Source organism: Ranitomeya imitator, chromosome 1, assembly GCF_032444005.1.
Source record: "Ranitomeya imitator isolate aRanImi1 chromosome 1, aRanImi1.pri, whole genome shotgun sequence".
In the NCBI taxonomy this organism is placed as follows: Eukaryota; Metazoa; Chordata; class Amphibia; order Anura; family Dendrobatidae; genus Ranitomeya; species Ranitomeya imitator.
Genome location: NC_091282.1, coordinates 1,048,225,829 through 1,048,238,424, shown reverse-complemented (window position 1 = coordinate 1,048,238,424; position 12,596 = coordinate 1,048,225,829). Strand labels below are relative to the sequence as shown.

General features: G+C 41.1%; 1 protein-coding gene across 2 annotated transcripts in view; it reads right to left on the bottom strand.

The window, feature by feature from the left end:
* LOC138656828 (uncharacterized) overlaps positions 1–12,596 on the bottom strand; it is a 249,998-nt gene that overhangs the window by 175,959 nt on the left and 61,443 nt on the right. For both annotated transcript variants that reach the window (XR_011316976.1, XM_069744102.1), the window contains exons 4-6: positions 10,603–10,672; positions 5,534–5,664; positions 2,159–2,247 (exon numbers count right to left, since the gene is read on the bottom strand). Coding sequence is in view for 1 of the 2 variants with exons in the window: in XM_069744102.1 (XP_069600203.1) it covers positions 2,159–2,247; positions 5,534–5,664; positions 10,603–10,672 (290 nt within the window). In the remaining variant the exon portion in view is untranslated. The remainder of the gene's footprint in view (positions 1–2,158; positions 2,248–5,533; positions 5,665–10,602; positions 10,673–12,596) is intronic.

Below are 12,596 nucleotides of genomic sequence, written 5' to 3'. Positions count from 1 at the left end.
GGCAAGAAATCCCACTTATTAAACCTGACAGGGCACACCTGTGAAGTGAAAACCATTCCCGGTGACTACCTCTTGAAGCTATATATATACATACATACACACACACACATGCAGTACAGACACCAAAAGTTTGGACCCACCTTCTCAATTAAAGATTTTTCTGTATTTTCATGACTATGAAAATTGTAAATTCACACTGAAGGCATCAAAACTATGAATTAACACATGTGGAATTATATACTTAACTTCAGTTGTGTCACACTTTTTTGTTATGTCTTATATTCTAGGTTCTTCAAAGTAGCCACCTTTTGCTTTGATGACTGCTTTGCACACTCTTGGCATTCTCTTGATGAGCTTCAAGAGGTAGTCACCGGGAATGGTTTTCACTTCACAGATGTGCCCTGTCAGGTTTAATAAGTGTGATTTCTTGCCTTATAAATGGGGTTGGGACCATCAGTTGTGTTGTCTGATAGTCCTACTGAATAGACATATATAGACATATATATATATATATATATATATATATATATATATATATATATATATATATATGTGTATGTATTACATACACACACACACACACACACACACTATGCACTGGTAATTACATATGTACTGTAATTTGGGTTCAGGTCATGTCAGAGTGGTGCTTGAAAAGGAGGGGGTGGGGAGATGGGAGGTTTGTGTTGGGTTTTAAATGTTTTGATTTGGACATCCTGTCATATATTGTAAAATGTTTTAAAATCAATAAAAATTAAGTTAATCCTTATATTGGATAAGGAAAAACTTCCTCAATTGTGTGTGTGTGTGTGTATATATATATATATATATATATATATATATATATATATATATATATATATATATATATATATATATATAATTTTTTTTTTTTTTTTTTTTTTTTTTTTTTTTTATAAATATCAAGGTTGGCCTACGACTTTCGCCAAGCTTTTACATTTTGTCCCTCTGTGTATTTGAGTTTGACATCCCTGCTATAGAATGACAATAATACATCAATTTCTTTGAGAGTGTTCGACTGGATGTTATGAAGAGCGTTTCCATACCAAGGAAACCTCTATGCGATCATACACTTTGGGTATATCCTGTGCTCTTCCACACTTTTTGGCATGGCTTTACTCTAGAGTGCTTTCCTTCTGTCTACAAAATATATCACACTGTTGGTTTGGCTGCTCCCAAAGTTTCCGGTTGGGCAAGTTTATTTGGTTTTAGGTTTTTCTATACCATTCACTTGCTTTGATCTCTCAAGAGTTCCCACCAACAGTTATAAAATGCAACTACAACACCTGGAATCAATCTGAACTTTATCTTTTAGACTCTTGTCCAAAATTAAGATATTGATGGCCTATACTTTAGATAAGTCATAAAAATCACATTGCTGACGGTCTGACGCTAGGCAACATCACCTATCAGCAGTTTCATACTCTGGAAGTAACATAGTAACATAGTAAGTAAGGCCGAAAAAAGACATTTGTCCATCCAGTTCAGCCTATATTCCATCATAATAAATCCCCAGATCTACGTCCTTCTACAGAACCTAATAATTGTATGATACAATATTGTTCAGTAGCTTGATGTACACAGTGAACAAAGCCGGAACAACACCGCTCCTAACACTGTATTGGCTGCTGCCTACAACTGTAGCCCCTATTAAAATAAATCACAAATAGGGGTACAGGATGATCTCATAATGATGACCTATCCTGCAGACAGGTTATCAATATAATAAGCATGAACAATCCATTTAGTTAATTGTCACATTGAACCATAAAAATTCATGTCAGTTAATTGTCCAAGAAGTCGTGTCTTGGTGAAAAGAAAAGAACAACGTAAAAAGAAGTCTGTAAATCAAAGAGTTAATAAAGCAGGAGATAAAACTTGATTTGTTAAAATAGATGACCTACAACTTATACAACCAATGATAATACATTTTATTTCTAAAATGAGTGCACAGAGGGCGATGAATTTCTCTGCCTGATACATGTAGTCACTTGCAACTAATCTACTTCTTGTATGTAATTGTTATCCAAGTAGCAGTATGTGTTTGCGATTCCTTGGGGATATGGGATAAATCTCAGTGGATGGAAGTGTTTAAGCATCCATGCTTATCCTATACAGAATGATTACAATAACCTACCCCAGGTAAGCATTCATGCTCTCAACATGCTCAGGAAAAGCCTTCCCACTATCCATATCCGTGATCCCAGCATCCTTAAATACACCTTTCTGGAAAAGAATGCAGGGTATAGTAAAAATCGTTATGAAAATAGTAATCACAATGGTAAACAATATTGGAGGTCAAGATTTCATAATAATACAATGTATTTATAGCAATATTTGTATAATGTTGATACAATGCTTATATTGGTGTCCTTTCATGGATTATTATAGTCATTTTTAACCGTTTCTGATCCCTGTGACTAACAGCATGGTTAACGCTGGAACCGTGCCAGTGATTTTTAATCGAAACAAAACAGTTTAATGGATTAGGCTGGTTTCACACTTGCGTTTTAAAACGCATGCGTTTAAAAAAAAAAAAAAACGCATGGTGGAAAAACGCATGTAAACGCGTGCAAACGCTGCGTTTTTTAGACGCATGCGTTTTTGGATGTGGTGAAAAAACGCGGCGTTTTGACGCGTTTACATGCGTTTTTTCATGCGTTTGCGTTTTTTAAACGCATGATGAGCAGTGTGTGACAGCTGCCAATCATCAAAATCAAGTAAAAATCCCACTATAAACAGAAATAGCTAGGGTTAGGGTTAGGGGTAGGGATCCTAACCCTAACCCTAAAGGGATCCTAACCCTAACCCTACCCCTAACCCTACCCCTAACCCTTGGGATCCTAACCCTAACCCTACCACTACCCCTAACCCTACCCCTAAGGGTTAGGGGTAGGGTTAGGATCCCTAGGGTTAGGGTTAAGGTTAGTTGTTAGGATCCCTAAGGTTAGGGTTAGGAGTAGGGTTAGGATCCCTTTAGGGTTAGGGTCCCTTTATCACCTTTATGGTGGGGGGGGGGGCATATCAGTGTGTTTTCTGTTTTTTTTCTATAAAAACACATGCGTTTCTAACGCAACCAAACGCATGTCCTTAAAAACGCATGCGTTTCCATTGACTCCAATGCATTTTTTGCCGCAAAAAAAGCATACGAACGCATGCGTTTTTTTGCGTAAGAAAAAAGCCTCTGAAAATTACATGTTGCATTTCTGCAAAAGCACGCATGCAGCAAAAAAATGCATGCGTTCAAAAACGCGACCAAACGCGTATAAAAAAAACGCATGCGTTTTTAATGTTAAACATAGGGAAAAACGCATGCTTTTTTTGCGGTACAAACGCTGCAGATAAAAACTTAAGTGTGAAACCAGCCTGAACAAATAAAAAATTGGACAGGCTTTTTTTTGTTTTTTTTCGTGACATATTGTACTTCATGTTAGTGGTAAAATTTCTTCGATATGACTTGCGTTTATTTATGAAATAAATGGAAATTTGGCAAAAATTTTGCAATTTTCAAACTTTTATCATATCGCACAAAATAGGTAATAAATAACATTTCTCACATGTTTACTCTACATCAGCACAATTTTGGAAACATACATTTTTTTTTGTTAGGACGTTATAAGGGTTAAAAGTTGACCAGCAATTTCTCATTTTTCTACCAAAATTTACAAAACCATTTTTTTTTAGAGACCACCTCACATTTGAATTGAGATTGGGGGTCAATATAACATAAAATACCCAAAAGTGACACCGTTCTAAAAACTGCAGCCCACAGGATGCGCAAAACCACATTCAAGAAGTTTATTAACCCTTCAGGTGCTTCACAAGATCTAACGTAATGTGGAACATTTTACTTTTTTCACAAAAAAATTACTTTGGAACCAAACTTTTTATTTTCACATGGGTAAAAGGAGAAAATGGACCACAAAATTTGTTGTGCAATTTCTCCTGAGTACGTTGATAACCGTATGTAGGGGAAAGCCACTGTTTGGGCGCATGGCAGGATTCAGAAGGGAGAGAGCACCGTTTGACTTCATGAACGCAAAATTGGCTGGAATCAATGGCGGGCGACATGTCACGTTTGGAGACCCCCTGATGTACCTAAACAGTGGTAACCCCCCAATTTTAACTCCAACCCTACCACAGTCCTGACCTCAACCCTAACTCAACACACCCCTAACCCTAGCCCCAACTCTAACCTTAGCCCCAACCCAAACCTTAGCCCCAACCCTAACCCTAGCCCAACCCTAAACCTAGCTCTAACCCCAACACTAACAGAAACATGGAAAAAAAATACATTTTTTTACTTTAACCTAACTAAGGGGGTGACAAAGGGGGGTTTGATTTACTAATTTTTTTATTTTGATCACTGTCATAGGGTCTATCACAGTGATTAAAATGAACTAATAGGAAAAAAATCGCCTATTGTTGCCGGGTTCCGGCTGGCAGATCTCGGCAGGCACTCTACGCATGTGCCCGACATTTTCTTCCCGTAAGAAGATGCTGAGGGCTGGGCCGGAGGGAGCAGGGGGACACCGAAGGTACCGGGGGGTGAGGGCTTGGGGGACCCCATTTCTCTCTCCTCTGAGGTGCTAGATCATATCAGAGGAGAGAGAAATAAATGGGAAATTAAGGGTACCGTCACACAGTGCAATTTTCATCGCTACGACGGTACGATCCGTGACGCTCCAGCGTCGTAACAATATCGCTCCAGCGTCGTAGACTGCTGTCACACTTTGCAATCTACGACGCTGGAGCGATAATTTCATGACGTATGTGCGATGTAGAAGCCGTTGGTTACTATGCGCACATCGTATACGATATATGTTACACCATGCAATCATGCCGCCACAGCGGGACACTAGACGACGAAAGAAAGTTTCAAACGATCTGCTACGACGTACGATTCTCAGCGGGGTCCCTGATCGCAGGAGCGTGTCAGACATTGCGATCTCGTAACTATATCGCTCGAACGTCACGAATCGTGCCGTCGTAGCGATCAAAATTGCACTGTGTGACGGTACCCTAAGACTTTTTTTTTTTTGCAGTTGTCGCTATTCCATGAATAACGGTGATTGCAACACTAGCCGAAACCCAGGAGATTTACTGAAGCTGGGCGGCGCAATAACCTTATTTCTCAGTGAAGTTAAAAAGCGGCACTGAGGAATAAGTACCTTTAACTGCTGCCATTAAAAGGTGTATTGGCAGTCGTTAAGGGGTTAATGCACTTACACACCACATGTATTTAAAAGTTTCCCTTAACCCTGCTGTTCTGTTGGTCAAAAATGACCGACTTTGAACTTCAATATTCTTTAAAATATTCAAGATGCGGCTCTGAAACCCGTGGCCGACCGACCCATCCTCATTTAAGTCAATCAACCACAAGTTTCAGAACCGCATCTTGAACACCCCAAAAAATACCAAAGTTCAAAATAGGTCTCCCCAGACCGAACAGAACAGCAGGGTTAATAAATACAGAACAACTCTGTGGCTTTACAGCATTGTAGACATTTACCTGTTTTATCAAGTCGTCTCCAGATACAACGACAATTTTTAAATCAAGGCCACTTTTCATCACAATTTCTTTCAAAGCAGCAGCGCAGGCAAGAGGGTTTGTACCTCCAGCATTACTGACAACACGAATGCCTGTCAAAATAAAATAATCATATTAAACTGCTCTCATCACAATACTGCTCATGCAAGGATTTAGTTCAATGGGTGCAGCTATCACACGAACGCCAGCAGACATATTGCCGACATCACTAAAACAGCGCCAGTCTGGGTGATGAGAATATGGTGATTATATTTTATATAAGGCTCCGTTGTAGTTTAACCCCTTCCCTCCGCGCCCCTTTTTCGTTTTTGCGTTTTCCTTTTTTGTTCCCCTCCTTCCCAGAGCCATAACTTTTTTATTTTTTCGTCAATATGGTCATGTGAGGGCTTATTTTTTGTGGGACGAGTTGTACTTTTGAACGACACGATTAGTTTTACCATGTCGTGTACTAGAAAATGGGAAAATAATTCCAAGTACGGTGAAATTGCAAAAAAAAGTGCAATCCCACACTGGTTTTTGATTGGCTTTTTTGCTAGCTTCACTAAATGCTAAAACTGACCTGCAATTGTGATTCTCCAGGTAATTACGAGTTCAGAGACACCAAACATGTCTAGGTTATTTTTATCTAAGTGGTGAAAAAAAATTCAAAACTTTGCTATAAAAAAAAAAAATGTGCCATTTTCCGATACCAGTAGTGTCTCCATTTTTCGGGATCTTGGGTTGGGTGAGGGCTTATTTTTTGCGTGCCGAGCTGACATTTTTAATGACACCACTTTTGATCGCCCGTTATTGCATTTTAATGCAATGTCGCGGCGACCAAAAAAACGTAATTCTGGCGTTTCGAATTTTTTTCTTGCTATGCCGTTTGGCGATCAGGTTAATGCTTTTTTTTTATTCATAGATCGGGCGATTCTGAACGCGGATACCAAATATGTGTAGGTTTGATTTTTTTTTTTGATTGTTTTATTTTGGATGGGGCGAAAGGGGGGTGATTTAAACTTTTATGTTTTTTTATTTTTTTCATATTTTTAAAAACATTTTTTTTTAACTTGTGCTATGCTTCAATAGCCTCAATGGGAAACTAGAAGCTGGCATAGCCTGATGGGCTCTGCTACATAGCAGCGATCATCAGATCGCTGCTATGTAGCTGAAATGCAGGCTTGCTATGAGCGCCAACCACAGGGTGGCGCACACAGCAGGCTGGCATCAGTAACCATAGAGGTCTCAAGGACCTCTATGGTTACCATCCTGATGCATCGCCGACGCCCAATCATGTGACGGGGGTCGGCGATGCGCTCATTTCCGGCCGCGAGGCCGGAAGCGCCGGTTAAATGACGCTGTCAGCGTTTGACAGCGGCATTTAACAGGTTAATAGCAGCGGGTGAATTGCGATTTCACCTGCCGCTATTGCGGTCTCCTTCCAATGACAGGAAACCACTAAAGCTGGAACAGAGACTCCACCTTTTAAATCTATGGGATCCGTGTCCTTGGGGGCGGATTCTCTTTCTCTCTCTATGGTACTGTGTGGAGGTGGGAAAATCTGGGATTCTAATCACAACTGTTGCATTAAAGAAGCACTGCCATCAAAATGTTTATCCTCTTAATATAGCACAGTCAACATATTATATGTCACGGTACTTACAATTGCTCATTTTGTTTCTACTCAGTTAGTTCTTCTCTTTTCCATTATGACATCACATGATTAAAAACAGACTAGCTAAATTTTAAGCTCTATGTAGAAGCAGGTAGTCACTTTTCCTTGTATGAGTCACCACTGTAAGGCCATGTGCACACGTTCAGTATTTTTCGCATTTTTTTCGCGTTTTTTTGCTATAAAAACGAGAAAAAACGCTTACATATGCCTCCTATTATTTACAGTGTATTCCGCATTTCTTGTGCAAATGTTGCATTTTTTTCCGCGAAAAAAATCGCATTGCGGAAAAAAAAGCAACATGTTCATTAAATTTGCGGAATTGCGGAGAATTCCGCACACCTAGGAATGCACTGATCCGCTTACTTTCCGCATGGGGCTGTGCACATCATGCGGGAAGTAAGCAGATTATGTGCGGTTGGTACCCAGGGTGGAGGAGAGGAGACTTTCCTCCACGGACTGGGCACCATATAATTGGTAAAAAAAAAAAGAATTAAAATAAAAAATAGTGATATACTCACCTTCGATGGCCTCGCCTCTCAGCGGTGCACACTGCCGCTTCCGTTCCTATAGATGGTGTGTGTGAAGGACCTGCGATGACGTCGCCGTCTTGTGATTGGTCGCGTGACCGCTCATGTGACCGCTCATGTGACCGCGACGTTATCGAAGGTTCTGCACACACACACCATCTATAGGAACGGACGCCGCTGAGGAGATCGGCTGTCTGCAGGTGAGTATAACCATTTTTTTTATTTTATTATTTTTAAACATTCTATCTTTTACTATTGATGCTGCATAGGCAGCATCTATAGTAAAAAGTTGGTCACACTTGTCAAACACTATGTTTGACAAGTGTGACCAACCTGTCAATCAGTTTTCCAAGCGATGCTACAGATCGCTTGGAAAACTTTAGCATTCTGCAAGCTAATTTCGCTTGCAAAATGCTAAAAAAAAAACGCGAAAAAAACGGGAAAAAAACGCAAAAAAAAAATGCGGATTTCTTGCAGAAAATTTCTGGTTTTCTTCAGGAAATTTCTGCAAGAAATCCTGACGTGTGCACATACCCTATAAAAGTTCCTGGCAGAGGATGAGTGGAACAGCTGGGTCAGGAGTTGACCTATGCAAGGATGATTCATGCAGGACAAAGACTTCCTGTGTCAACATAGAGCAGAGAAAAGAGAACAATTAACTGGGTTGAAAGGCAAAATGTACCACTGTATAATATAATTATTGCAATATATTATGAGAGTGGGAGAGCTTCTTTAAGAAAAGAGTGACACATAGCTGGAAACAGGGTCTCTGTCCCTACCTCATGCTGATGTCAGATTACATAGCAAAAACCTGCTGACACATTCCGATTAATGCGCAAAAAATTGTAAAAAAAATAAATAAAAATGGAATAATCAGGTTGAATGCTGAATAATAAATAATTTAAATAAAGAAAACATGATTAACAAGTGAACTACATCTAGCTCACTCTCTGACTTTGAATCAGTCACGGAAGAAAAAGTGATCAGGCTCCTTGCATCTTCTTGCCCTACTACTACAATGACCCTATTCCCTCACATCTGCTCCGATCCCTTTACCCTGTTGTCACCACTCACCAAACAAAAATATTCAACCTCTCTCTGTCTTCCAGTATCGTTCCCTCCTCATTTAAACATGCCATCACACATCCATTACTTAGGAACCCATCCCTCGAAATGTGCCGCTAACTATAGACCTGTCTCTAATCTTCCCTTCATCTCTAAACTCCTGGAACGCCTGCTCCACTCCCATCTTATCCGCTATCTCTCAGATCACTCTCTTCTTGACCCTCTTCAATCTGGTTTTTGCTCTTTACACTCCACTGAAACTGCCCTCACTAAAGTCTCTAATGATCTACTAGCAGCTAAATGCACTACTCCATGCTAATTCTCTTGGATCTCTTTGCAGCATTCGACACTGTGGATCATCAGCTCCTCCTCACTATGTTCGGCTCCATCAGCCTCAAGGACACCGTTCTCTACTGGTTCTCCTCCTATCTCTCTGACCGCTCTTTCACTGGCTCCACCTCCTCTCATCTTCCCCTTACTGTTGGGGTTCCTCAAGGGTCAGTCATAGGCCTCCTCCTCTTCTCCTTGTATACAGCCTCTATTGGACAAACAATCAAATAGATTTGGGTTCCAGTACCATCCCTATGCTGATGCCACCCAATTATACACCTCTACTACTGACATCACGCCTGCTTTATTACAAAGAAACAGAGATTGTCTTACCGCTGTCTCCAACATCATGTCCTCCCTCTATCTGAAACTGAACCTGTCAAAAACTGAACTCCTTGTGTGTTCTCCCTCTACTAACCTACCTTGCCATTTTCATGGTTCTACCACTACTCCCCAGCAACATGCCCGCTGCCTTGGGGTCATACTTGATTCAGAGCTTTCATTCACACCCCACTTCCGATCACCGGCACGCTCTTGTTATCTGCACCTCAGAAACATTTCTAGAATTCAACCTTTTTTTACTTTCGACTCTGCAAAAACTCTTACTGTTGCTCTTATTCATTCTCGTCTGGACTATTGTAACTCTCTACTAATCAGCTGCAGCCAGGATCATATTCCTCACCAACAGTTACACCAATGCCTCTACCTTGTGCCAGTTATTGCACTGGTTACCCATCCACTACAGAGTTCAATACAAACTTATCACTGTCACCCACAAAGCGCTCCACAGTTCAGCACCAGCCTACATATCCTCCCTCGTCTCAGTCTACCACCCTATCCGTGTCCTCCGACTACTAATGACCAAAGATTAACATCCTCAATAATCATGAGCTCCCACTCCCATCTCCAAGACTTCTCGTGTGCTGCACCAATTCTTTGGAATGTACTACCCAGGATAATTCGATGAATACCCAATACCCAGTTTTAAGTGTGCCCTAAAAAAACGCATAACTTCAGACTGGCCTACCGCCTCAGCACATTTATACAACTATCCTGATGTTGCCCATTCAAAATTTTCTTCATAACCAGGACCCTCATATCATGTTCTCATACGCTTTATGAATTTAATAGCTCTCTGTGTCTTTACTTTCACAAATTTTGGCCTGTAACCGGTTCATGCAGCATTACATGAACACCCGATTTATTACATTATGGCTGGTCAGAACAATGAAAGCAATTGTTACCATCCACCTTTCGTGTCTCCCATATTTCCTCATAGATTGTAAGCTTGCAAACAGGGTCCTCATTCCTCTTGGTATCTGTTGTTTCTGTGATTATTGTTATTCTGTAATGTCTTTTATTATCTGTACAAGTCCCCTCTAAAATGTTTAGTGCTGCTAAATATGTTGACGCAATAGAAATTAAAATTATTATTATAATGGGATATAAAATACCTGACTTATGAAGGTCTTTCAGATATGGGGCCATAGCTGTGTGTACAAAGTCTGGAGCAAATCCTAGGCTCTGCAAGTACAAAGCAATCTTATCAGAACATAATTATACTGTACACCTACAGTCATTCTTACACACCTATGAAAAACTGATGCCACCTCAGCACCTGAGACCACAAAGACCAATCAAAACTTTTAGTTTGGTTGTTTTTTGTTATTTTTTAAATAGGGTGAATAAAAACTTAATATGCAAAATGTCCGAGATAATCTTATCAATGTGGCCCTGCTGTGTAATGGCGGTGTCTGACTGTACAGAAACATGGTCTGATCATACCACATCTCCTGGGCAGGGGAGGAGCAAAAGAGCGTATACAGACATTACAGCAGGGGATTGCAAATGATTGTCTCTTTGAGGTAAACTATTGTTAAAAAACATGCAGGGAAATGTTTTACCTCGCAAAAAAAATCATCTTCGACCGCCTTCTGTAATGTCTGTATACTATTTTGCTTCCTCTCCTGCCCTGGAGCTGCGGTATGATCAGACCATGTCCCTGTACGGTCAGACACAGCCATTACACAGTACGGGCACATTTATAAGATTATCTCAGCACAGGAACATTTTATTTAAAGGGAACCTGTCACCCCCAAAATCGCTGGTGAGGTAAGCTCACCGTCATCAGGGGCTTATCTACAGCATTCTGTAATGCTGTAGATAAGCCGCCGATGTTACCTGAAATAGGAGAAAAAGACGTTAGATTATACTCACCCAGGGGCGTTCCTGCTGCGGTCTGGTCAAATGTGTGTCTCAGGTCCGGTCCGGGGCCTTCCATCTTCATTCCATGACGTCCTCTTCTGGTCTTCACGCCGCGGCTCCAGCGCAGGTGTACTTTGTCTGCCCTGTTGAAGGCAGAGGAAAGTACTGCAGTGTGCAGGCGCTGGAAAGGTCAGAGAGGTCCGGCGCCTGCGCACTGCAGTACTTTGCTCTGCCCTCAACAGGGTAGACAAAGTCACCGAAGCATCAATTGGCCGACAGTCATCTGACATTTAAGGCCAGCTTAAGATACATTCACACATGTTCTATTGGTTTTATATGGATCCCCATAGACTTTAATGTCGGAGTCTGATCTGCAAAAACACATGAGAATTGGATACGCCCTCACAGACCGGAGACACAGACCACTTTTTAAAACGGATGTGTGCATGGGTTAATAAAGTCATGTCAATCGGATGTGTGAATGTAAACTTAAATGAAAAATTGTTTTTATGCATTTTTGTCATATGAAAAATAAAATGCAGTGTTTACAGTTTATAACCCAAATGAATGACATTTCTAAAATTTTATTCACACAAAGTGTTTTTTTCCTTGGACTTTCTTCATTTGTAAGAAATGCAATACATGTCAACTCTTTCAGTGCTTTTTTTTTCAGCAGTTTCCCAGTTAAGTTCAAATGGGTTAGAGCAAAAAAAAAAAAACACCTAAAAACAGTAAGCAATTTCCACAGCCACAAGCTAAGTGTAAACATACCCTAATACACCATTTGTTTTGTGGTTTCAAAATATCAAAGTAGCAGTCAGGCAGTGTTTGTGGTTCGGTCTCTGCATACGAGTCATCGTCCCAGGGGCGGACATACCGTGGGTGCAGCTGCACCGGGTCCCGGAAGTGCAGGGACGCCTTGCTGGGTGGCTAATACTGAGGGTGGGACCTCAGGGGGACCCATGGCCAGACTGCCCTCATGTGCAGCGGGCAGATAGCGATCCCTGCAGCAACGCTTCCTACAGGAGAAAATGGCAGCGAAGCTGCAAGGATACGTCCTCTGCTTCCTGTCTGGCCCTGTCTGACAGAGGCGCGAGCGGCTGGACACGTGCCTGTGTTGTCAGAGAGAAAGTTGCCGGTGATGACAATGCTGCGGGGGAATGATCGGAGAGGTAAGTGGTTGTTTTTTTTTGGCCAATACACTGGGGAGAGGTTCAGGACAATCAGGGGTGGTGGGGAAGAA